The following is a 24,461-nucleotide window of genomic DNA, read 5'->3' as shown; positions in this document are numbered from 1 at the left end:
TCTATGTCTGTTGTGTCCGGGGTTTGGGGAGCTGTACGCCCCCTGGTGGTCCACAACATACTAAATACCTTAGCAAAAAAACGAGATTCCATCACTTTTTTTTTTAAAAAGTCTACATTTTGTACAAATGCATACATTTTTAAGTGCATGTTTTACATTTTTATTTAACTATATAATAAAATTCACAAAACTGTAGTGAATAGTGTTTTGATAATGCATTAACATTTTAATTTAATCTAATAAAGGTAAGGCTATGGGAACAAGGGCTGAGACAATGCAAATAATTCTTTATTTTTAAAATACTACTGAGCCATTTCAGTATACACAATCATGATTCACTCAAAATGAGGTGAGGCTAAAAACAAACAAACAAATAAATAAACAAAAAAGCACAATATATTAAACAATATCAACCAAATCTACCAACAGTTGTATTAAATACCATTTCCTTTGGAATTTGTAAGGAAATTAGATTCTATTACAAATCTTATACCCAGGGGCTTGCATGCAGTGAGGTGATAATGCTACCCTTTTGGGCACAATTTTACCCGTTTTAGAAGATTATATTCTATCTGCAGAATAAAACAATTATTTAAGGCATCATTTTGTAAACACTGAGATAAGCTAAGGTCTGATATTAAACTTTTACTTTGCTACTTTTAGTTTTTGTATTATCTTAGTTTTTAATTATTAAGTAAAATGACAACAAGGAACTACTCTGAACCTAACAGATGCAGGAATTTTTCATCTGTCCTTGTGATCTCAGCTGCTCTTCTAGTTTGGTAAACCTATATTCTACTTTGTTTCTACCTACATGTTTCTTGATTTTTAATTCTATTGTTAAAACAGTAACCTGTAGACTGACAGCAGGTAATTATTATCAAGCTGTATATAACCACAATCTGATAATGCTGGTGACTAAATGTGCGATCAGTAAAAATAAGAAATCCAGTGCAAATTACCTCAGTTCAGTAAGATTTTTGTAATAATTTTTCATACTAGACATAGATTTGAGTCTACGTAGGTGCGCAACATTGGCACCTTTTCATTCCTAACTAAGCAATTCATTGTTCAGAGTATTGTCTTTTGGGAAGGCATGTTTTAAGGTTTATATAGTTTGAAAAAAGTAAAAGTAAACTTGATAATGCAAATGCTACCAATACAGATACTACAGAGATAAACAAGTGAATAATCCAAATGATGCATGTGAGCTGTTCACTGCGGATATGGGGGATAGCTGGACATCACATCAAGGGAGCTTGAGCCAGCTCAAGTCTTCAGACCTTCAAAAATAATAAAAAAAAAGGCAAGAGTTTGTAAGAATACAGTTCAATTAAGTATCACTTATCACTTATAAAATCCAGTAAGTGCTTTATAAAAATTGCTTTATACTGAAATGATGAATATGCATACAGGCAAATATACACAGACCAATATAGCACTACATAAAACATGACTGTAGTAATCATATTGCCTTAATAAAGACATTTTAGATTTCAAATACAACGGAGATGTGCTTTGTAGTTTTAATTAGACCTCAAATTAAGCAGATATAATAACAGATGTCAGACTTCAGATATTGGAAGCCACATGATAAGTGACTGTGGTGTGTTTGAATGTATTAAACAAAACGCCTGAGGGGGATCAAAAAAATTAACTCACATACATCAGCTAATATCCTTCTAAAGATTCCATAGATTTAATATGAATTATGCAGAAAATGAAAAAGTATATTTTGTTATATGCCTCCCACCCCAACCAACCTGAGGCTCTGGAGGACTAAACCTTGTTAGACCAAGAATTCCATTTTGCAATGTGTCTGAATTAGCTTTTTCTTTAGTCCTCAAGAAGAGCATTTTGTTTTTTTTGTTTTTTTTTTTACAATTTCATTTCTATAAATTGCAGCACGTATCCAACACACAAAAATGTAAAAACTTCAATTTATCATCATAATCCCTAAACGCACCTAATCTGATACAAGGCTGTACTGGGGACAGTCAGACAATCAACCTAATCTGTACACTTTTGGGGAATTTGGGTGGAAAACTCAAATACCCAGAGGAAAACACATGCAGACACATGAGAATGTGCAAACTCCATAAGTACAACACTCCAACACTGGATCTGTGAGGCAACAGTGCCAACCACTGTACTGCAGTGCCACCCAAGCACAAATCAGTTGGTTTGATAAAAAAAAGAGAAAAATGCAATATTCAACTGAACCCTGGATTATTGCTTCACTACGTGATCATCTTTACAGCAGTTTTCCCACAAGGTGTCTCCATAGGCAAGCACATATCCAGCATTCAAAAATGTAAAAACTTCAATTTATCATCATAATCCCTCCAGTATTCAGAACAGGCACAAATTAATTATAAAATTAGGGCTAATTAGAAATGCTCAATTATCTACCATTGCCTTTTCTATTCCATTTACTGAATAATTGTGCTGTTCACAACCTCTTTATACAATGGCTTTGGCAATACCCATGTGCTGGATGTTAACAAAATTAAAGCAACACCAAATGAATAAGGTAACATTATCACACTTGTCCTTAAATTTAGAGGTATACAGAGGGTGGAAAACCATGTTTTTGAGCTCATTCAGCCCAGGAGATGAGGATATACTTGCTGCATTTGGAATGTGAATTTGTTAAAGATATTAACTCAAATAAATGATTTGTAAAAACAATTTTAAATGGCAGTTCCACAAGATGTTTGACAGTAGAACACTGAAATTTATACAGAATGATAAGGTAAGAGCATGTCTAGACTGAAATAGGACAAAATGGTTAACATAACATTTCTGTTGGAAATAGGTCAGAAGACTTACGGCTAAGATTTTAAGGGCATTTGTGTACAGTAAAGCATGAGGTTCTTTCATTTTTGTTAGTACTTAATAAAATTACATTAAACAAAATACATTTCTACTATTGTAGAATTACTAGAAGGATCTAGCTTAAATTGTGCATTGGTTATTTGTAACACTTCTAGTTTATTATCATTTTTGTATATGATGGCACACTTACAGGGCTTTTTCTTTGGAGATGGTTTCACCAGAAGACAAGATTTCTGCCACTCGGGACACAGCAGGGTCAAAGTTAAGGCTAGCCACAGCAACAACAGCATCCTCCCTAAATGGAGACAATACAGAAATAGTACATAATCCTCCAGAATATTGTTCTTAAGTTCTGAGAGTTAACAATAACAGAAGTATGATTGGATGAGCTATATAACCTTGAAATAGGAAAAAAATTTAAAAAGCTAAGACTGGGAGTAGTATGGCTGACTGACTGCTTCATATGGTAAACCTTACGTAAGTAAAAACCTGCTATGGAATACACTGTAGTTTCTTTATTGAAGGGTTATTAGAGAAATTTCCAACAATAAATTTAATTAATGCTGAACAACAATAACTTTAAGAGCACCAAAGGACTTCTGCTCGAGTTACAACATGCAAAGCACATTAGACTGGCTCACTTGTTTATGAAGCCTTTAGACGTGCTTCAGACAACAACAATAATATAGTTTCATAAAAGCAAACTTATCCAAAGAGAAGTTTTATTTCAGCAAATCTAAAGTTCAATTTTATTTTCCTTGCGTCACACCTTTCTGTCTGATAAATTGCAGTAAACATTTTTAAGAGAGCAGAATCAATTCTTTAGGAAATAGAGAGATCTTAGGAACCATCACATAAAAATGTATTTGTCAGCTGTGTCACAATACTGAGCTTCATACATCAGCTTTCACATAGTGTAACATAAATGTTAAGTTTGAATGGCAGAGTACAGTTGGCCTGAAAGTTATTAAAGAAAATGCAAGGCTCACAAAAGAAAAGAAAAGCACTTCAGTATCAAAAGTGGTTCAGTATTTGCAGTGCATGTCATTAAAAATTGTTATCTATGTGCCTGCATACAACTATCTAAAGCCATACAGGTGGCAGCTTGAAGCAGGTAAGTTTATAATAAGCCATTTCTGAATGGATTGCACCTCTGCTTCCATAATACAGAATAACTAAATGCAGAAAACTCAAGTGCTACACTGTCCAAAGAAGGCGAAAATTAAAGCTGTTTGGCAGGAGGATTAGAAGAGTATTCCGTCTGCCAAAACAGCTTGATAGGACTTTGACTATAAGAAGGGACATCACTGTCAGTAACATGCTAGTCCACATAAGGAATCCATCTTTATGACCATGCCATAGAACAAAGTAATTAACACATTATCAAGCAATTGGCTCAGTATGAGTCACTGAGTTTGTGAATGAGAGTGCTTTGCTGTGGTCTTACTGAGTTTGTGAATGAGAGTGCTTTGCTGTGGTCTGGCACCATGTCTAGGGTTGGCTGGTTTAAGCCATGGCTCTCTCTGACACAAGCATTGAAGAGGGCAGTGTGGTACAGTGGTTTAAGGCTTTGGACTTTCAACCCTGGAGCTGTGGGTTCAAATCCCACCAGCTATTCACTGCACCCACCTGTGCTCCAGTTGGAAAAATAAAAGAAATGTAACCAATTGTATCTCAAATGTTGCAAGTCACTTTAGATAAGGGCATCGGCCAAAGTACCCAGAGGAACATGTACACAGAAACCGGGTGAGCATATAGATTCCACACAGACAACAGCTATGCCAATATTGAATCTTAACCAGGAAGTGTGAGAGAGCGTCACTACCTGCACTGCTACAAAACTGCCTAGCACAAAGGAATACGTTAATTACGTTTGAATATAGAAAAAGTTTAGTTATTAGTTTATTTCATGAAATTGTAACTTTGCTAATCTGATACAAGCTGCAATAATGAATACATTAGTGTTGCTTCGTACTGTTATGAAAAATACAGTGTCCGCCATAGCAATTAGTTGCAAATTGTAAGCCAAAGGAGAGGACCATAATGAAATTCTGAGACAAATGTTTACTGATCAGTTATACAGGCTTAGTCCACACATAGGAAAATTATTAGTCTGCTCTCAATGTAAATAACAACACCTAAAATTCAACCCATGGTGAATCAAAACTCTTTACATGGAAAATGTACTCTAAAATGTATCATAACAAATGTTGAGAACAATGTGAGAAGACATGTAAGTGGATATCAACTGAATGATATGATCAAGTGGAACAATTTCCTAGTATTTATTGAGAAATCTAGAAGCAGACTGGTTTGACTAACTCTTCAAGAATTTCAACAGGTGGCATGTGGATCAGTGGCCTCAGCATAAAAAAAGAGCACTAAAATCATAAGGAATAACAAATTACAAGCTATATTCCTAATGAGAGGTTCCATTCTTTAGCTCCTCAAAAATGTGAAGCCAAATTGACAACTTTCCATTGTGATGTCTTATTATTAACTGGGGTGATTTAGTGCAATCTTCTGTAAAAAATAGCTAAACAAATTGGAGATTGTTGCCCCTTTAACTGATATTACATTGTGAAATATTTTCTTTTTTCAGTCATATCCCTTTCATTTGTAAAGTATTTTGTGATTCTGTTCTAGTTTGGCTGTAAAGAAGACTATTTCTAATCTTTCCAGCCTTCACACAAGCTGTAAATAAGTTCCAACGATTAAAATTTCAAAATGTTGTAATTCACTTCAGACATTTTCAACTCTAATATGAACCCCGTCAAGTACAGGGCCTCAGACTTGGTACATGGAAATCATGGATAATAAACTACCTCACTTACTTGATGTAAAAAGCTAGAAATTTCATTTCTTCTATACTGCCTTTGAAGACAACCTCAGTATAGCCTTCTCCATAGCCTGTAAAAAAACAGTTCAGAAAGTTTAACTATGTAAAGCCTGTGGAAATCTCCACAGACCCACAGGTAAAGATTATTTGCAAAATTTAAATAAAATCACAGAGAAATACATATTTAACAAAAACAGATTTAAAACTGTTGGAATTATCATTACACCATGGATCTTTCCAATTACAATATTTTTATTTCAATTCTAGTGTGAGACTGTTAAAATAAATAAATAAGCAGTTTGATGATGTCAGCATGATGCTTACAGATAAAATGTCATGTTCTGTACAATGGTTCAAATTGCAATGAACAAACTGCCACCACATAGTACAAAATAATTAAATCATAAAACTTTTCATTTGATTGCACTATTTTGATTTTATTTTATATGAAAAGGTCCACCACACTACTGCTTGCAATTATTAATCCAGCTGTCTAATGTCTGTCAGGGTGTTTAAGAAGATCCTTCCACTTCAAAAATACCAATGCAGATTCACATGGTTTGTCTTGCATTCTATTCCTGACTTTGTAAGCTGTAACAATTCCTCTTCTCCTTACAGTGTTCTGTAGTATTGGACACTTTTTTTTGTTGCTTTTATATATCTGCTAATAGAGGTAAACTTCACTGCCTACAATTAAAGCTATGATTCCCTTTTGCCATTAAGAAAGATATAAATAAAACAAAGCAGCAAATCTGGTACTTGAGAATCTGCTCATTTAACCAATCAAAGTACAAAACCTCAAAAAGCTTTTTCAAAACTAAAATATTGCCTGTCCATTCTGACATACAATATATAAATTACTTTTATTCCCTACTCTGAAGCAACCTGTACATATCCAGTTATCCATTAGAGAAGCACTGATTCAGCATCCCTTTTCCCACCTCATTTATAGTTTGGCACTGATTTTATGTATACTTCGTTCAAGAAATAAACATACCAAAACCATAAACTTTCCTTTTTCCCCCTATAGATGCAAGTTGTATTACCTGAACAGATTTAAAAACTAAACATCTGTTATTCATATACAAATGCCTATTGTTTGATGAAATACAAAATGTCCAAATAAACTTGTCACATTCTAACCAGGGTGGCACAGTGGTGCAGTGGTAGCACTGCTGCCTCGCAGTAAGGAGACCTGAGTTCACCTCCCGGGTCCTCCCTGCATGGAGTTTGCATGTTCTCCCCAAGTCTGCGTGGGTTTCCTCTGGGTGCTCTGGTTTCCTCCTACACTCCAAAGACATGCAGGTTAGGTGCATTGGTGATCCTAAATTGTCCCTATGTGTGCTTAGCGCGTGGGTGTGTGTGTGCCCTGCCCAGGGATTTGTACCTGTCTTGTGCCCTGTGTTAGTTGGGATTGGCTCCACCAGACCTTCGTGACCCTGTGTTAGGATATAGCGGGTTGGATAATGGATGGATGGATAGCATTCTAACCAATAACTGTGGTGAATATTGTAATGCTCTCTCTCTAAAAAAATATATTTTTAGCATTACTTTGATTTTGCTTATTTTGGACTGTGCTGGCCACATATTTTTTTTAATATAATGATTTTTTTCAGAACATTACAACAATTATGATAAGAACAAGCCATTCATTCCAATAAAACTTATCAAATCTACTTACCAAATTTCTCCAAAATAGCATCAGGTCGAGTTTTGAAAGTCCCCAAAGTATTTCTGACTACCACACTAGTTGATTTCATATTTCATATGTCGATGATTCTCGATGTGAAGAAAAGCTTTCTATCATTTGTGTGAAAGTTACCCTTAAGTTTCTATCTGTGACCTATTGTTGTGCTAGGTTGCTGACAAACTTATTTTGGAGTAATTGCTCAGATCCACTGCACTAAGGCCCTTCATATGTTTAATTGGGATGTTCAGTAGTTCCTTACACACAGATAGAAAGTCTCTTGTTTCTGTATCATCTGCCTTTATGTGTATATAATATTTGTATGGTCTAGTAATGTGTTCTGTAATGGTGAAATGTGTCAAAGGGCCTAACTAAACTAAAATACAATAAATAATTTAATCCATTAACCATGGCTTTTTTGTTGCATAGATAATGTTAGTGTTGTTTGTCACCTGAGGTTTCATTACTTCATTTCAGGACTTGGCGAGAACTAGATGATTGATTGTTATGCCTTGATATATATTGTAAAACACCACAACTGAAATGGGTGGTCCCTTCTTTTTCACATGAGTATACTCAAAACAAGCGACTTAAGAGCCACAAATTAAAACTTAATATGCATATCCTTGGGATGTAGGGAAAAAAGCAGTATAGCAACAGAACCTCTGTGTGGGCAAACAAAGAGCATGGAAAATCCATACATAAAAAGCCCAGGCCAAGAATAGCTTCTCATGCAGTATTTCCAAGTACATTAGTTGTTACTAATGCCCCTCTCTGTCACCAGCAATACAAAAATTCAAGTATGATACCGCATACTCATCTCACCTGTATAGCGAAAGCTTTTCCCTGCCAGTGCTGACCAGAAAAAGGGAACAGAGTTTATCTGCACATCTTTTTTCAGCATATTTAGGGCAGCAATTCTCCCTGTCAAGTAAAACAAAGCAAAGGAGGATTATTAAATACCATGCACATGTATACAAAGATTAATCATTTTTAACCTTCCTCTTCTACAACAGAGTTATCAGGAGCTTATTCTGGTGGTATGGGGTATGAGGTTGAAAGTTGTCCTGGACAGATATCCGTTTACTGCATCACACACAGACATACAGTACACAGATTTATTCTGGGTCAATTCCAAGTTGAAAATTAATTTAACACAGAGATCTTTGGGAAGTACTAGAAAAGTTGAGTATTCTGGGAAATCCCATTTGCTGATTCACAAAATGGTGAATGCCTGAATATGTGAGGAGGTAGCAGCAACACTAATCACAGTGCCACTGTGTCACTCCTGCCTACTTGGAATGAAAAAGTGGTAATAATCAGAAACGTTAAAGCATTTTTATACACCCAACACCTTAAACTCCTGAGACAACTGTCTGCTATGTATCTCTAACTGCTCTGGTGTTTCCTGCTCTGTTGATTGAGTACACATATTATATAAGAGTGCTGAATGTGAAGCATTGGATTGAGCCTTTTCATTCCCCTGTGGTATCTGCTATTGGACTCAACATTTCAAAACAAATACGAAGATTAAAGAACAGTCCACAAAAGACAAGTAAGCAATTAAATGCTGAAATAAAATAAAAACTTAATCCAGTTTACAGAAATTGGGCTTAGCAGAATCAATAATTTAGAATCCTGTGAAAAAGTATAACACTTAAGCTATGCCTAGAAAATAGCAATAACTATGTGAAATGAGGAGAAATCCTATATCAGATGACAGAAAAATGTTCAGGGCTGTACAGGGGTGAGCAATTTGTCTCTGAATTCCTGAATAACCTTCACAGTGCAGGGTAAATTTATTACAATCTGCAGCTCACAGAAGCCTTCAATGGCATTACTATAAGGTTCACATCAGATGGTGGAAACCTCCGACAGCACAAAAATTAGAAGGAACAATACAAAGATGAACAGCTCAGAGATGCAAGGAGATGACAACTACAGAGATGAGACTACTAGAACAAACCATGGATTGATGAAACAAAGAAATGTTTAGGTAAAATGATAGAAAAGGTGAAAGTATTGAGAAAGGAAGCTTAAAACCTTTATATGAGAATGAATCATTACATGGGGCTTTTTCATACAGTGAGCAAGTGACTCAAAAACACACTGCCTGCACAACAAAAGACTAAAAGCATAGAAGAAAAAAATAATATTTTAGATTAGTCATTTTAAATCCAAATGTGTATATATTTTACTTTGTGAAAAGAAGAACGAAGTCAGAAATTTTGCAAAACAAGACAAGTTAGAAAATGTATGCATGGTGTTTTAACATCATATGGCCTTCAATGGACTGAGGTTCTATGACTTTCTCAGTCCATTTCAGGGTTGTGGGAGCCAAAGACAGTCAACAGGACTGGGCTAAAGAGTAAGAACAGGCCTGGATATGACTGTAATTCATAATAACAAAGACCACTCACACTAACACGCAGGCCCCAAATTCACACACAGTGACAATTTGCAGTTGACAATTAACAAAACCTAAATAAAATGAATAAATATAAATCTTTATAACTGACTTCTTATTTTATTGAACATGACTGGCCATAGTCATTTTCATGAAATGGGACTTGCAAAGCAATTCAGTTCTGACAAATGTTATGGAATAGCAAAACTGACAGGCAAACTTTATAAGAGTGACTGACCATTATGGATATCAGGCTTATGTGGTACTCTGATGGTAAATTATAGGGTGACCAAGTCCCAAACTGGGACACTAGTGTAGCATATATGCAAACATCCTCATCTGTTTAATGTCTGGTTTATCTTATCATCAACAGCAAGCGTTCTGGGCATAAACAAAAATAAAAACAGCACTTTCACAAATGAACACATAGGATTCCACACAGTGCTTGAAATGGGACCAAATAAATTGAAGCACTGTCTGTTTTTGTCTGCTTCTTAATCAACCTGGCAATGCTGTGCAAATTTAACAAAAATTCTTAATTATGCTTTCCCCATCAGAGTGTTGACCATGCTTTTATGTGTATCTTACATTAAACTGGGGTATGGGGTTGGTCACCCTTGGCGTATTTTATGTGTTGCTCTAAATATATTGTGAGGATGTTTCTTTTGGCAGAGCAAAACTGTTAAAACATTTTGATATTCTTCAGTTATTTATCAGGACGCACAGCCTGTAATAGGGACTGTCCCTGTCACCTGGACGTCTGGCCACTCTATTATAGTGACAGTGAAATACCGAATCATTATAAGGTACAGATAATAGAACTGTGGGCTTGCACTGACTAAATGTTTGTTTGGTCTGTGCACAACAGCTTTCACACCACAGGGTACTTCATTCTTAAAGATAACCCTTTGCTTTCCATGCTTGTATTTTATATTTTTATGGTTAGAAAGATGATTTAGCTTACTTATACTAATTAAAGCATCAGGAGGATGCTGATGCAGGCAGCGGTTTCTGCTCATGACGAGCCGGACTTGCTGATAAGAAGATTGCAGTCCTGTGTGCACACAAGCAGCCAGTGACAGCAACTTCCTACCCTGTGCATACAGTCTGCTCGTGTGTCATTAACTTGTACAGAGGATCTGTTTGCCATCAGTAGCGGTTATTGGATGTGAAAAAGAGGAAAATGTACAAAATATATAAGTTGATTTATCCATTGTCAAGGTAAATTTGAATAAGTAAGCTAAATCGTAGTTGAAGTCATATAGAATGTTTCTTTGTTTCAAGAGAGACAAGTACACAAATTTGCCAATGCTTTTCAATGGGAGAATTCAAAATTATAAAAATGTGTGCAGCGCGATGTGTTCAAGATACAGTGCATCCAGAAAGTATTCACAGCACATCACTTTTTCCACATTTTGTTATGTTACAGCCTTATTCCAAAATGGATTAAATTAATTTTTTTCCTCAGAATTCTACACACAACACCCCATAAGGACAATGTGAAAAAAGTTTACTTGAGATTTTTGCAAATTTATTAAAAATAAAAAAATTGAGAAAGCACATGTACATAAGTATTCACAGCCTTTGCCATGAAGCTCGAAATTGAGCTCAGGTGCATCCTGTTTCCCCTGATCATCCTTGAGATGTTTCTGCAGCTTAATTGGAGTCCACCTGTGGTAAATTCAGTTGACTGGACATGATTTGGAAAGGCACACACCTGTCTATATAAGGTCTCACAGCTGACAGTTCATGTCAGAGCACAAACCAAGCATGAAGTCAAAGGAATTGTCTGTAGACCTCCGAGACAGGATTGTCTCGAGGCACAAATCTGGGGAATGTTACAGAAAAATTTCTGCTGCTTTGATGGTCCCAATGAGCACAGTGGCCTCCATCATACATAAGTGGAAGAAGTTCGAAACCACTAGGACTCTTCCTAGAGCTGGCCAGCCATCTAAACTGAGTGATTGGGGGAGAAGGGCAGGTGTCCAAGAACCCGATGGTCACTCTGTCAGAGCTCAAGAGGTCCTCTGTGGAGAGGGGAGAACCTTCCAAAAGGACAACCATCTCTGCAGCAATCCACCAATCAGGCCTGTATGGTAGAGTGGCCAGACGGAAGCCACTCCTTAGTAAAAGGCACATGGCAGCCCGCCTGGAGTTTGCCAAAAGGCACCTTAAGGACTCTCAGACCATGAGAAAGAAAATTCTCTGGTCTGATGAGACAAAGATTGAACTCTTTGGTGTGAATGCCAGACGTCACGTTTGGTGGAAATCTGGCACCATCCCTACAGTGAAGCATGGTGGTGGCAGCATCATGCTGTGGGGATGTTTTTCAGCGGCAGGGACTGGGAGACTAGACAGGATAAAGGGGAAGATGACTGCAGCAATGTACAGAGACATCCTGGATGAAAACCTGCTCCAGAGCGCTCTTGACCTCAGACGGGGGCGACGGTTCATCTTTCAGCAGGACAACAACTCTAAGCACACAGTCAAGATATCAAAGGAGTGGCTTCAGGACAACTCTGTGAATGTCCTTGAGTGGCCCAGCCAGAGCCCAGACTTGAATCCGATTGAACATCTCTGGAGAGATCTTAAAATGGCTGTGCACCGACGCTTCCCATCCAACCTGATGGAGCTTGAGAGGTGCTGCAAAGAGGAATGGGTGAAACTGGCCAAGGATAGGTGTGCCAAGCTTGTGGCATCATATTCAAAAAGACTTGAGGCTGTAATTGCTGCCAAAGGTGCTTTAACAAAGTATTGAGCAAAGGCTGTGAATACTTATGTACATGGGATTTCTCAATTTTTTTATTTTTTATAAATTTGCAAAAACCTCAAGTAAACCTTTTTCATGTTGTCATTATGGGGTGTTGTGTGTAGAATTCTGAGGAAAAAAATTAATTTAATCCATTTTGGAATAAGGCTGTAACATAACAAAATGTGGAAAAAGTGATGCGCTGTGAATACTTTCTGGATGCACTGTATCTCAATGAAAACTGAACTGTCTCAACAAATTTCCTTGAAGAATAAGTGTGCCACATTTCAGCAATATTGGTCTACTGGGAGCCTGAGTTGTTTCATGCAGACAGACGGACATGGCTATAGCAGTAGGTGCTTTCCACATTATATATGAACAAACCTAAAAATGAAAATAGCTTAGTCTTTGTTTAAGGACAGCCAAAGTATATAATATACACTAGAAATACACACACAAACCCTGGGATACAAACAAAAGTGAAAACTAGACAGTTTTAATTGCAATAAAAGTATTACCTTGGGCTTGGGCAATCTGCCAGTGGCCAATACTGACCCGTTTGTTTCTTGCCAGGAACAGAGGAAAAGAAGTTATATCTCCTGCAGCAAAAACATCTGGGATATTGGTCTGCATGAACTAAAACAAAAAGACATAGAAATATTCATGAGAAACCATGACCATTCTATTTCTACACCCTTCATAGAAGTTTTCAGCATGGATAACTCTTTGGCCTCACATGAACCATTCACATGCCACTTTAATTTTACTTACATAACTTGGTATCTAGCGTTTCACTTTATCATTGCCTATCAGGTGATCCTATTCTGGAAACCAGTGTGGAGCCAGAAGAGATTTTTAGACATAGCTAGAATTAGCAAATTATGGAAAGAATCATCTTTTAAACTGAGGCTGCAGGCCCAGACTTTACTTTACTATACTGCAAGATAACTAGTTAAAAAAGTACCTTTTTTTAAGTTTAACAGAGAAGACTTGTCAGATGAAAATAAATAAATACTGTATGTAAAACACAGTATGGCAAGAATATGGGGAACACTAAAAATATAGTCGAATGACAAGTACAAAATTCTACAGCAACCCTGTATATTTGTTCTCAATTTCTGTAATATTTTACCTTGTTTACAATGACAAATTTGTTTGAATCCAGTGCTATAGAGCTGCTTTCCAGGAAGCCAGAATTTGGCAGGACACCTAAGAAAGACGAGAAAGACAATTAGCTATGGCCACAAAAGAGGCCTTTTGTTTCTTAAAGCAGCAAGAACAAGAGGCTAATAGAGTAAAACACAGGCCACTACAGTTTTAAGTATTAAAAAAAAGTGCATGTGGAAATTTAACACACCTATTCCTGCCACAAACACATCTGCTGGCAGAACAGTTCCACTCTTCAGTACAACATGTGTCACCTGAAAGATAATAAATGCTGGTTTGTAACTGTCACCTACAAATTTTATGGCATGATAGAATTGTTGATGTATTTCCCCTTTACCTGGCCATTGTCACCTTTCAGTTCTTTAACACCATCCTGCAAATAGAACTTCACACCCTTGCTTTCCAGCATCTAGGAAACACAGCAAAAAGAGACACCAGGTAATAAGATTATGAGCCAAGTGTCACAAGTACACACTTTAAAAAGTCTGATCTGGACAGACCTGCATATTAGCCTGCTTGTCATTCACTATATTATTTGTGTTAAAAAGAAAATGATCCAGTGGGTTTGTGGGGTTTCTGAGGATGTCACTACTCTACGCACATATAATTGTAGGCTCTCTACATTGCAAGAAGAAGCAAAAATATAAATCATGCCATAGAGGAAGATTATTGTAAAAATCAAATTATAATGCCAGGACTATTGGACTGGCAGACATCTTAATGAAAGAAAGTATGGCAAGTAGGATTTGAAGGTGATAAATCCTGGCTTGAATGTGAATGTTAGGTTTTGAATGTGGTGAGTTTTCCTTTGGCTGCTTGGGTACCCCCGAGCTTGAAATATGTTAATGTAATTGATGTGCTAGAACAGATTTATGCAAGTTATGCTCAGCTTGCACTAAATTCAAAATGGAGACCACAGTGTTGCAATAGTAAATCTGTCCTGGACAAAATGTATCACATTTCTTGGAAGATGACTTTAGCTTGCACAGGACAGTTAACTCAATCGACAGCTCATTTCAATTTTAGTGCTCACCAGGTAATGCTCAATAATATTTCATATGATTATAATTACTTTGCTGTGAAACTGATTTAGTGCAAGTGATCTATTGAATCCCCTCCTCCATTTATTTTGAATCCCCTTATTACAATATAGGATCATTGAGGAGACTAACCTCTTCTAACAGCAATAGGTGCAAGGTAGAAAGCATCCCAGAATACATTTTTACACACTTACATACAATGCCAATTCAGAGTGGCTGCATGTCTTTGGGATGTGGGAAGACTCTATACTGCCAGGAAAAATCTCACAAAGACACAAGGAGAGCATGTAAACTATACAGACTGTGATCATCTGGAATCTGAACCAGGACTCTAAAGCTGCGAGTCAACAGTAAAAATTATTGCATCACTAATGCGAGGACATACTGTGCTATTTAAATTTTTAGGTTATGAAAATTTATTTTCATTGTCTAACCTGCTTAATAAAATTTGGAGGTTCTAAAGATGGTAAGGAATGTCGCCAATAAATGGAGACGATCTGAAAATATTATTTGATCAAAATAATACCAATTGATTTAACTAACAAATAATACTGATTGTAACATTAAATAAAACTACACTAATGGTACAGAGGGAATGAATTTAACATAACATTAAAAAAGTCTGCTTAATCCAATTCACATTCACAGAGGCCTGGAGCCTAACACAGCAGCAACAGGCACCATATAGAATCTAACCCTCAATTACAGGCAGTTGGATTGGGTGCCAGGCAAATGAAAGGGCATATTAACACATATGCACATACATTTCGCCAATTTAGAATCACACACACACAAGTCTTTGGGATGTAGGAGGAAACAAGAGTACATGAAGAGAAATCCAGTAGATATAGAGAAAATGTGTGTACTCCACACAAAGAGCTACAAGGTATAGGATTGAAGTCCACAACAATACATTTGAATTTCATTAGCATTAATCAATGTACCACCCTGGACGTACAGAGCTCTGTGTAAAATAAACAAACTGAATAATTCAAATTTTGGCTGTGCATAATGCTGGCCTTTATCTATTAAAAATGATATTTGTGTAAGCTTGTATGAATGTTAAAAATAAACAAGTAAAGAAATAACTTTTAGAGTAGCATGCTAATTATGAAATGCACCATGATGGAATTTTTACTGGCCATCAAAGTGTGATCTTTTTCATCAACACATGTGTGCCATCTATTTATATCATTTTTGTTGCTGAACTTCCAAGTGTGTCATAGATGCCCAGTAGATATAGAGAAAATGTGTGTACTCCACACAAAGAGCTACAAGGTATAGGATTGAAGTCCACAACAATACATTTGAATTTCATTAGCATTAATCACTGTACCACCCTGGACGTACAGAACTCTGTGTAAAATAAACAAACTGAATAATTCAAATTTTGGCTGTGCATAATGCTGGTCTTTATCTTTAAGAGCAGCATGCTAATTATGAAATGCACCATGATGGAATTTTTACTGGCCATCAAAGTGTGATCTTTTTCATCAACACATGTGTGCCATCTATTTATATCATTTTTGTTGCTGAACTTCCAAGTGAGTCATAGATGCAGTTTCCAAACCAGCATGCTTAGTCACATCTATGGCAAACAGCGCCATTGCAAACCTTCCTGGCCAGCTGGCCAACCTCCTTGCCAAAGGTATTCAGAAAGGGGGCTCTGCTGCTCCCAACCACAGACACACTGGAGGCTTTCTCAGACAGATATGATGCCATCTCCATTCCTGAAAAACAAAACACAAACCTTATGAGATCAAGAGACTGATGTAGAAGTGAAATCATAAGATACCACCTCAGGACTAAGAATGTTTACCCTTTTTCCAGTTAGAGAAGGCCCAAAATAGAAAAGGTATATTCAGCCTATGGAATTAGATGCCCAACTGTTACTCTATAAGTGGTGCAGTTTAGAAGTTACTTTCAAATACAAAATACAGGTAGCCTATAAGCAATGAATCAGTATTGATGCTTTTACATTACCATCTAATACTGGCAAAATGTTGAGCAAATGCCAGCACACAGCTTATCACTAACCACATAATGTTGTTAACAAAGGGGGTATAATGTTTGGGCAAATTTTGTTTATATCTAATGATAATAACATTTCCATTCATTTAATTCTGCAAAGGCTAAATTTCTCCCTCTGTCTATCTAACTTTGACTTAAACATTGTTACAGCAGAGGTCATCCTCACTAGAGTCTTATATTTCCTATTGCTGGAATTTGTGACCCTGAGGTTTGTTTACAAAAAGAAACAGAGTGTTAGGATTGTGTAGCACATCTCTTTGAACAATTCTAAAATAAATTATGAAACACCCTTTTTGCCCTGTTGGTGAACTTTGCTCTTTTTTTCATATGCTTAGTTTTACGAAACTTTGAGATGCAGCAAGTTGAAGTGCAGGAATTGGCTAATAGTGCAGTATGGATTTTTCAGGATAAATTGAATGCTACCATTTTCTCAGCTCTGTTACACACCACACTTAAGCAAGCAATATTCTTGAAGTTAACCAAATCAAATGTTGTAACAAATCTGAATGTGTTAAGCTAACACTCTTTTATTATTTTTACACTGTGCGCAAAGTTAATGTTTTAAGAAATGTATGGTTTCCATAAGCCAGAAATATATTTTGATCTAAATAAAACTGTTCAGTCTATAAAAGTACTACTGCATGGTGCATTAACAAAAGTTAATCAGAGAATTCAATCTCTCCTAATACATTTCAGCCATGTTTTTATATAAACTTTCAATGCATATTATGATCTGCTGGTCACAGGATCAATTGGTGCCAGTATTTTTGTACATAAAAATAACAGTTGTTCATAAACTTTCCAGCTGCCAACTTGCTACATACTTTATACAAATGAATTGTGCAGAGATAATACTTCTGCCTTGGGAGACTTGGCAGTTCATAAAACACTGAGTGAAAAGTTTTAGTGGTTTAAGGCATTTTAAGTAAAGGATCACAGATTAACTGGCATACGAAACCTAGGGGTTAAGAGTTGCATGGGTGTAATGTACAGTTTAAACTCCCTCTCTCTCTGTGTCTGATCCTGACTGGGGTAGAATATGTTAAAATGGTTTGTATTATATAGATCTTCTATACTTTCTTTAATTTTCCAACCTTCTTATGCTAATAGATGGTTGCATGAAGCAACAGCTGCAGGCTGCAAGGCAGGAATTAACTTTGAACAGGTCACACTCACGCATTCACTCAGTTTCTTACAGGTAATTTACTGAAACTGGGTGACAATAAACCCAAAAGAAAACAAAAGGGCAACATGCAAGCTCCAAACAAATTGCACCCAGCCAGGATCAGACCCTTGGGCTCTAGAACTTTGAGGCCCTAAGCAAGCTACTGCATCATCATGCTATATTTTTTACACTTTTATTTTTCAGTTTAAAGTTTACTTTATGGAAAACTTACCTATGAAGGAAGTACCAAGCACCACCACATTTTTCCCCACTGCTGCCTGGAAAATAGCACTGGCATCACTAGGTGTTCTCAGCAGTCTCACATTACCCAGGTCAGATCCAGGACATTTCAGCTTCCTGGGTCTGAAAATTTATGGTATTTATTACTGTGATGTGATCCAGAGAAATAAATTTCAACACAGGACGATGTAAGCTCAGAAAATATAATGATACTAACCAAATACAGGAATCAAGGCCAAGCAAGGCAAAAAGAATATAGACATCAATGCACAAGGCAAGAACCAGCTCTTAACAGGGCACTAGCACATACATTGGTATTTAATCACACCTAGTCAATAATCCTAGCATGTGCGTCTTTAATAGGGAGAATATGGTTAGTTCTGAGCTTGAACCCTAGGTCCAAAGACTGTCTGTGGAGAGTCAGAATAAAGATAAAGAAAAAAGAGAATTATGTTGCTTAAATAAATATTTGATTTACTAAAATAAGAGCTTAATCTTTTTAGGGGCTATTATCGTCTGTCATTTAGGAACACTGATTGGATGTGATTGGCACATATTCGTCTGGGCAGATTTACCTCAATCCTCTCAGTTTGCTTGAATATTGCTTAAGTACACTTCAGCCTGTGCAACTGATTTTCAGACGTAACATCACCAATTAATTTGGGCCACTAAAGTACATACATTTGGAGGGCTAAGAAATAAAATAGATTCATCTTTGTCCCTGTGCTTTGGACAGTTATTTAGCTGAAGGATGAATTTTCACCCCACTTACCAAAAGACAACTGTTCTCTGTTTGTTACATTAAATTGGTATGTACTTTGCTCCATCCATGTTACTTAGCATTCCTGCCGTGATATCACTATTGCATGATACTGTCACACAAATACCTCATTATGTGTAGCAGGGCAGTATAATGTTAGTACCATTTGGAACATAGACAATTTTACCCAGACACCTTTATTTTAGTGTCATTTAACTACACACAGGATCTTCCCACAACTTACTGTATGTTTCTTCAGTCACATGCTCTTTACCATATACTTGTAGGCTCAGAGATCTTTACTGAGAAATGGCCTCTTTCTTGACATCATATTATACAAGCCAGTATTACACAGTGCCTTTCATATTCTTGACTTGAGCAGTTATACCCCACTCTAAGGATCTCTTAAAGCTATTATTGATCTCATTGTTCATTTGTCAAGTTCAGATCAATGGTTAGTATACTATATTCTCCCATTTGATCAAGCCAAAAACACTCACTGACATATCCAAACCTACGTCTTCTGATGATTTCTTCCTTAACTACATGCAAAAGCATTTACTTTTTTTGCCTTCTTTAAAGTATATTACTCAACTAAAAACTCTCATAAAGATTCATATTTGTAATCCTAAATTATAACATTTACTTTTAGAACACAAAGGTCATGAGGACCAACAGATAATAAAGCTGCTTTGCACCTAAATTAACTGAGGTAAAAAAACAAAAAGGAGGGATTTCATAAGCAATCAAAATATTTCCATTGCAATTTAATTTTAACAACAACGTATAGTTTTGTTAGCAAACATTTGGGGCGGGTTGTATTTAGGAATAATGTTGGTATAAATCTCAAAGAACATTCAAAGCTTGCAATAACTTTGCAAGACACTATGTCAAAAACTGACAAACCTGGAATAGCCTAACTTGTGTATTCTACTTATTTATCCATTAATTCTTACCATACATTGTCACATACGTGCGGAAGAGAGGCAATTACAGGGCTCGAAAGATGGCAATTCCATGCCAGATCAGGGATGGCAGTGTGCACTAACCCTTTCTCTCTTTCTCTTGAAGAACACCCGAGGGAAATCCCGCCAGGGATTGGTATTGTCAAACCAATATCTCTGAAAAATGTTATTGCATTTCCCATTCCACCTTTTAACCCCAAATATTTAGAATTATTGTTATAGCTGACAATAATGTGAGAATCATTGAAGCAATGATGGTTTTAAAAAGATAATTGTAATCATAAATATGCAAATACTGACCTGCAGCCAGTAGCAATCAACAGTTGGTCATAATGCTGAACTGTCCCATCCTGAAAAGTGACCTCTTTTGCATCCGTATTCACAGACACAGCCTAAGAAAAGAGAAGAGAAATATATGCAGGAATCTTTATTTCCCCCTAAGTGGAAGCCAACATTCACACTAGTGTCATAACCACAACATTATGGTCAGCTGATCTCACCTCTTTGTTTGTCCACACTTCAATGTCATACTGCAGGTAGAAATCCATTTGCCTTAGCAAAAGGCTCTCTGCATTTGCATCCATTGCCTGAAAAAAAAAAGATGCAACATTTATATGTAAGAAAAAAACCAGACTAAATATACATGTGTCACATGTGTTTAGAAGGACTTACAGTTTGTCACCATCCACCCTCTCATTTAGCTTTATGGCATAATCCTCACATGAGAAGGTCCTCAATTCTAATGTCCTGACTCACTCTAATACTAACCTTGCTGAGCTTTGTTCTGTCATAGGGTGGCAGTTCCTCTTGTGTTGCCATGATGATTCTCCCCTTACAGCTTTCCTGCCGAAGAGTCTCTGCACAAACCAGTGCAGCAGGACCTGAAAACAATGATTTACAGTTAAGCTTCAGATACATAAAGAACATCTGGGATTGTTTCCTGAAAGCAGGGGTTCATGGAAAATTATGTGACCTCAGGGGATGAACATTCAGGACACATCTAGGTAGTCATTTCTTGCTTACCCCCTCCAATGATCAAAAGAATGTGGGGATCCTCAGCTTGTCGCTGTGCCATCAATTTCACTCTCTTGCCTGACTCCAGAAACTGTTAAGACAAACACTTTCCTCTTAGATATATATTTACCTTGAGCCTGGTGCGTAATGTAATGAGTTTTACACAAAGAACCATTACCTTCCTGTCTGCTGTGATGTAAATCTTGCTATTCTCAACTGTGACCTGAAGCACAAAGAGAAAAAAAAAAAAAAAAAGATTCCAGCTACAATGTGTGATCAAGAATCTATATTACTAAACCACAGTATTAATTTATGCACGGACGCACCAAAACACATGCGCAGTGTGCTGCGGCGCCCCAGAGTCAAACGCAGCGGCTTCCCAGAGTCAGTAGGTGGCGCCCAAACACCACCCAAACACCACAACCCACAGTCAAACGCAGCGGCCTCCCAGAGTCAGTAGTATGTATGTGCCAGCAGTCCGTGTGGCATGTTTGAATCACATAACGGTAATTCAGTAACAGAGAAACAAAAACGAGACCGCATGGATACAAACAATAAACGGAGGCACCTACCACGCGCTTCACAAACACCACAAGCAAAGAAGTCACGGCTCCAAAACGAAACACCTCAAGTAATGGAAATACAACAACGAGCCCGTATGGATAAACAAAATCAACGAAGGCGCCTACAACGCGCCTCTGAAATAGCGGACGCAAAGGAGTCACGGCTCCAACAACACAGAGCTCAAAGGCGCCTACAACGCGTTTCTGAAACACTACATGCAAGAGAGGCACAGATCCAAAACGAAACTGCACAAGGGCTACAAAGTTGTACAGTATTCCAACAAAGACCCCGCCAAACACAGGAACGACGGACAGACGCTGAACAATTCTGACAATTAGCTGAGAACGCATTCTATATTGAGTCCACTATTCATGAGGATTCATTGGGATTAACGAAAGAGCTCAACGATTTGTAATACAAAACCGAGCCCGTAGTTCCCAGAGTCAGTGCGTGGCGCCCAAACACCACAACCTGTAAACTACACCTGCTCTAATCCACTGTGCCAGCAGTCAGTGTGTGTAAGTTGGAGTATGCTTCCTAACAGTAAATGACTTCTACCTAATGACACAGCCACAGAACAACAAAGACGAGACCGCATAGATAAACACCATACACGGAGGCTCCTACGACACGGTTCAGACACACCAGAAGCAAAGACGTCACGGCTCCACAATGAAAGAGCTCAACTAAATACAAACACAAGCCCATATGGCTACAACCTATAAATGAGCCCGTATGGATAAAAAGAATGAATGAAGGTGCCCACACAAAGAAACCGCTTTAGTACAAATATGTTTATTTAATTAAATGACTACTTTACCATGGCTACAACCTGTAAACTAAACCTGAGGTAAAGCGTGCACGCCAGGTTGTACAGCCGCCCGAATGCGACCGCCCACACCACCGCATATACCATGTTCGTTTAGTAATGTAGTCCTCCATGCCCGGATCCGCCGCCATGGCCACTTCAGCACGCGAATCCGCCGCCATCAGCAAACGACTTCTCGCTGACGACACAGCCATAGAAAAACAAAAACGAGACTGCATGGCTAAAAACAATAAACGAAGGCACCTACAACGCGCTTCTGAAACACCAGAACCAGATGAGTCACAGCTCCAAAAACAAACCGCTTTAGTACAAATATGTTTATTTAATTAAATGAACTTTCCCAGGATGCACCCACCCTCCATGATATTTCATCCCTCCAAGTATCGGAGGGAACAGAAAGTGATTGCCATTCTTGGATTTGCGATTCTTTCGAGAATCGCGGGCTTCCTGGTATAACATAATCAGCATGTACCTATTTTTGGAACCCACTGGGTTAAATGCATTTTTCTCCAGAGTCATCCAGTAGAATCCTTGGAAAACAACAAAGCTAGTAGGATCAAATGCTGAGAAGAGATATTGGGAGTTACATAAGGTGGAGAGCTTAATGTTCCTTTTCTCTTTGTGGGTCTTCACAAAGAACGCATACACTGTGTGACATGGCAGGTTCTTGCAGGAGCAAAGCCTCATTACCTTATGGAACCCAAAGACCAGCAAAGCCTAAATTTAAACAGTCATCCTTAGCCTTCTCATTTATTTCTTTACCTTAAAGCATGGCAAGCTGTCCAGACCTGGATATTCCTCAATGTCCCCAGTTTTGATATTGAAACAGGCACCATGCCAGGGGCAGCGCACTCGGCTTCCTGATAAAGTCCCTGAAGAGAAAGGTACATTGAAAATTACAGTATATATTTTTAAGAGAGCCCGACTAGCTTTTCCATACCAATAATGATATTTTGTGAAATGTATTATAAAATCACCAACTATTGATACTTAAAAAACCTGGAAAGTAATTTGCACATGAATACCACCTGGCTTTTTAGGTTGCAATCTTCAAGTAATGCTCTGTGTTTTTGTTTTTTTTTATAATAAAGGGACCATTCTAAAAGAACACCACATATACTTTACAGCCAGAAAAAATGACCTTAAGAGTAGATGCTCAGTTTCAGTGTAAGAAAAAGTCGTTGGAACAGTATGACACACAGTGTGATGAAATGTGATGTAATAGTTCATAAAAATACAAAAACAAAAACCAATATGTGATTTTTGAACAGAAAAGGACAACCATTAGAAAATATGAAGACTGCCAAACTGAGTGAATAGTATGCCGAAAGCATCTAAGGGTTCAGGGAAAAGGTTCAGCCACAGCAGTGCAGCCATCCTAGCTCACCTTGCAAATATTTTCAATTTTCTCTGAACTTCTCAACTTCCAAAATAAATTTCTCTTTTGAATTATATTTTTATTTCTCTGTTGTGTGGCATGGACAGAAATAATAAAATGAACAGAGCAAAGACGTCTGTGTAATTTCATCCTGACTTTATCGTGCATAGACATCTGGGTTCAATTAACATACATGCTTTTATGTATATTGTGACTAAGTGGTCATACCACAGAGATTCAGCAATATGTATATTGGGGCACCAACTGGGTATCCCTGTTTAATGAGTAACAAAAGAATGCAAAGGGTGCACTGTGACAAAACGTAAAAGACATGAGACAAAAAAACAGCCCAAATAAAACTCTCTGTCTGGAATCAGTTGCCAAAAATATCGTAGGAGCTCTGTCTGTTTTGAGAACTTGGTCAAGAATGAGATGCCACATTACAGGACCGTCCATTTTTATAGAGCACTTACTGGGTGGGCAGGACCTATTCTGGACACTGTGGGCGGGGTTAGATGCCCTAATTTGGTGTCTTTTTAAAGCTACAAGTAACAGAGAACCGATAATTAACAATAGCACCCCTACTTGTCCTGGTGTGGTATCATTTACCTTAGCTGAGCCGGGAAGACGATCCTCAGGGACACATGTGCGACAATATGCAAAGCTAAATATGTAAAAATGTATATGAATGTCAGTTGAGCAAATATATTCATTAAGTAGTTTGGGTTACATACCCCAGTAATGTATGCATTATTGATACTTCACCTTCACCTTGAACAAGCACATCT

The 24,461-nt window shown here is 37.4% G+C and overlaps 1 protein-coding gene across 2 annotated transcripts in view; it reads right to left on the bottom strand.

Annotated features, from left to right (window-relative positions):
- Positions 1–267: 267 nt before the first annotated feature.
- The window catches only part of aifm4 (apoptosis inducing factor mitochondria associated 4), a 44,669-nt gene continuing 20,475 nt past the window's right edge, over positions 268–24,461 (bottom strand). For both annotated transcript variants that reach the window (XM_028806896.2, XM_028806895.2), the window contains exons 4-19: positions 23,058–23,167; positions 21,081–21,125; positions 20,912–20,993; positions 20,657–20,769; positions 20,389–20,475; positions 20,189–20,280; positions 18,156–18,286; positions 16,342–16,457; positions 14,025–14,096; positions 13,878–13,941; positions 13,653–13,729; positions 13,039–13,156; positions 8,190–8,288; positions 5,673–5,748; positions 3,029–3,133; positions 268–1,283 (exon numbers count right to left, since the gene is read on the bottom strand). In XM_028806896.2, the coding sequence (XP_028662729.1) occupies positions 1,250–1,283; positions 3,029–3,133; positions 5,673–5,748; positions 8,190–8,288; positions 13,039–13,156; positions 13,653–13,729; positions 13,878–13,941; positions 14,025–14,096; positions 16,342–16,457; positions 18,156–18,286; positions 20,189–20,280; positions 20,389–20,475; positions 20,657–20,769; positions 20,912–20,993; positions 21,081–21,125; positions 23,058–23,167 (1,421 nt within the window). In that variant the 3' untranslated portion in view covers positions 268–1,249. The remainder of the gene's footprint in view (positions 1,284–3,028; positions 3,134–5,672; positions 5,749–8,189; positions 8,289–13,038; positions 13,157–13,652; positions 13,730–13,877; positions 13,942–14,024; positions 14,097–16,341; positions 16,458–18,155; positions 18,287–20,188; positions 20,281–20,388; positions 20,476–20,656; positions 20,770–20,911; positions 20,994–21,080; positions 21,126–23,057; positions 23,168–24,461) is intronic.

Source organism: Erpetoichthys calabaricus, chromosome 8 (assembly GCF_900747795.2).
Source record: "Erpetoichthys calabaricus chromosome 8, fErpCal1.3, whole genome shotgun sequence".
In the NCBI taxonomy this organism is placed as follows: Eukaryota; Metazoa; Chordata; class Cladistia; order Polypteriformes; family Polypteridae; genus Erpetoichthys; species Erpetoichthys calabaricus.
Note: the sequence above shows the minus strand (reverse complement) of the source record. Positions and strands in the feature narration are given on the sequence as shown.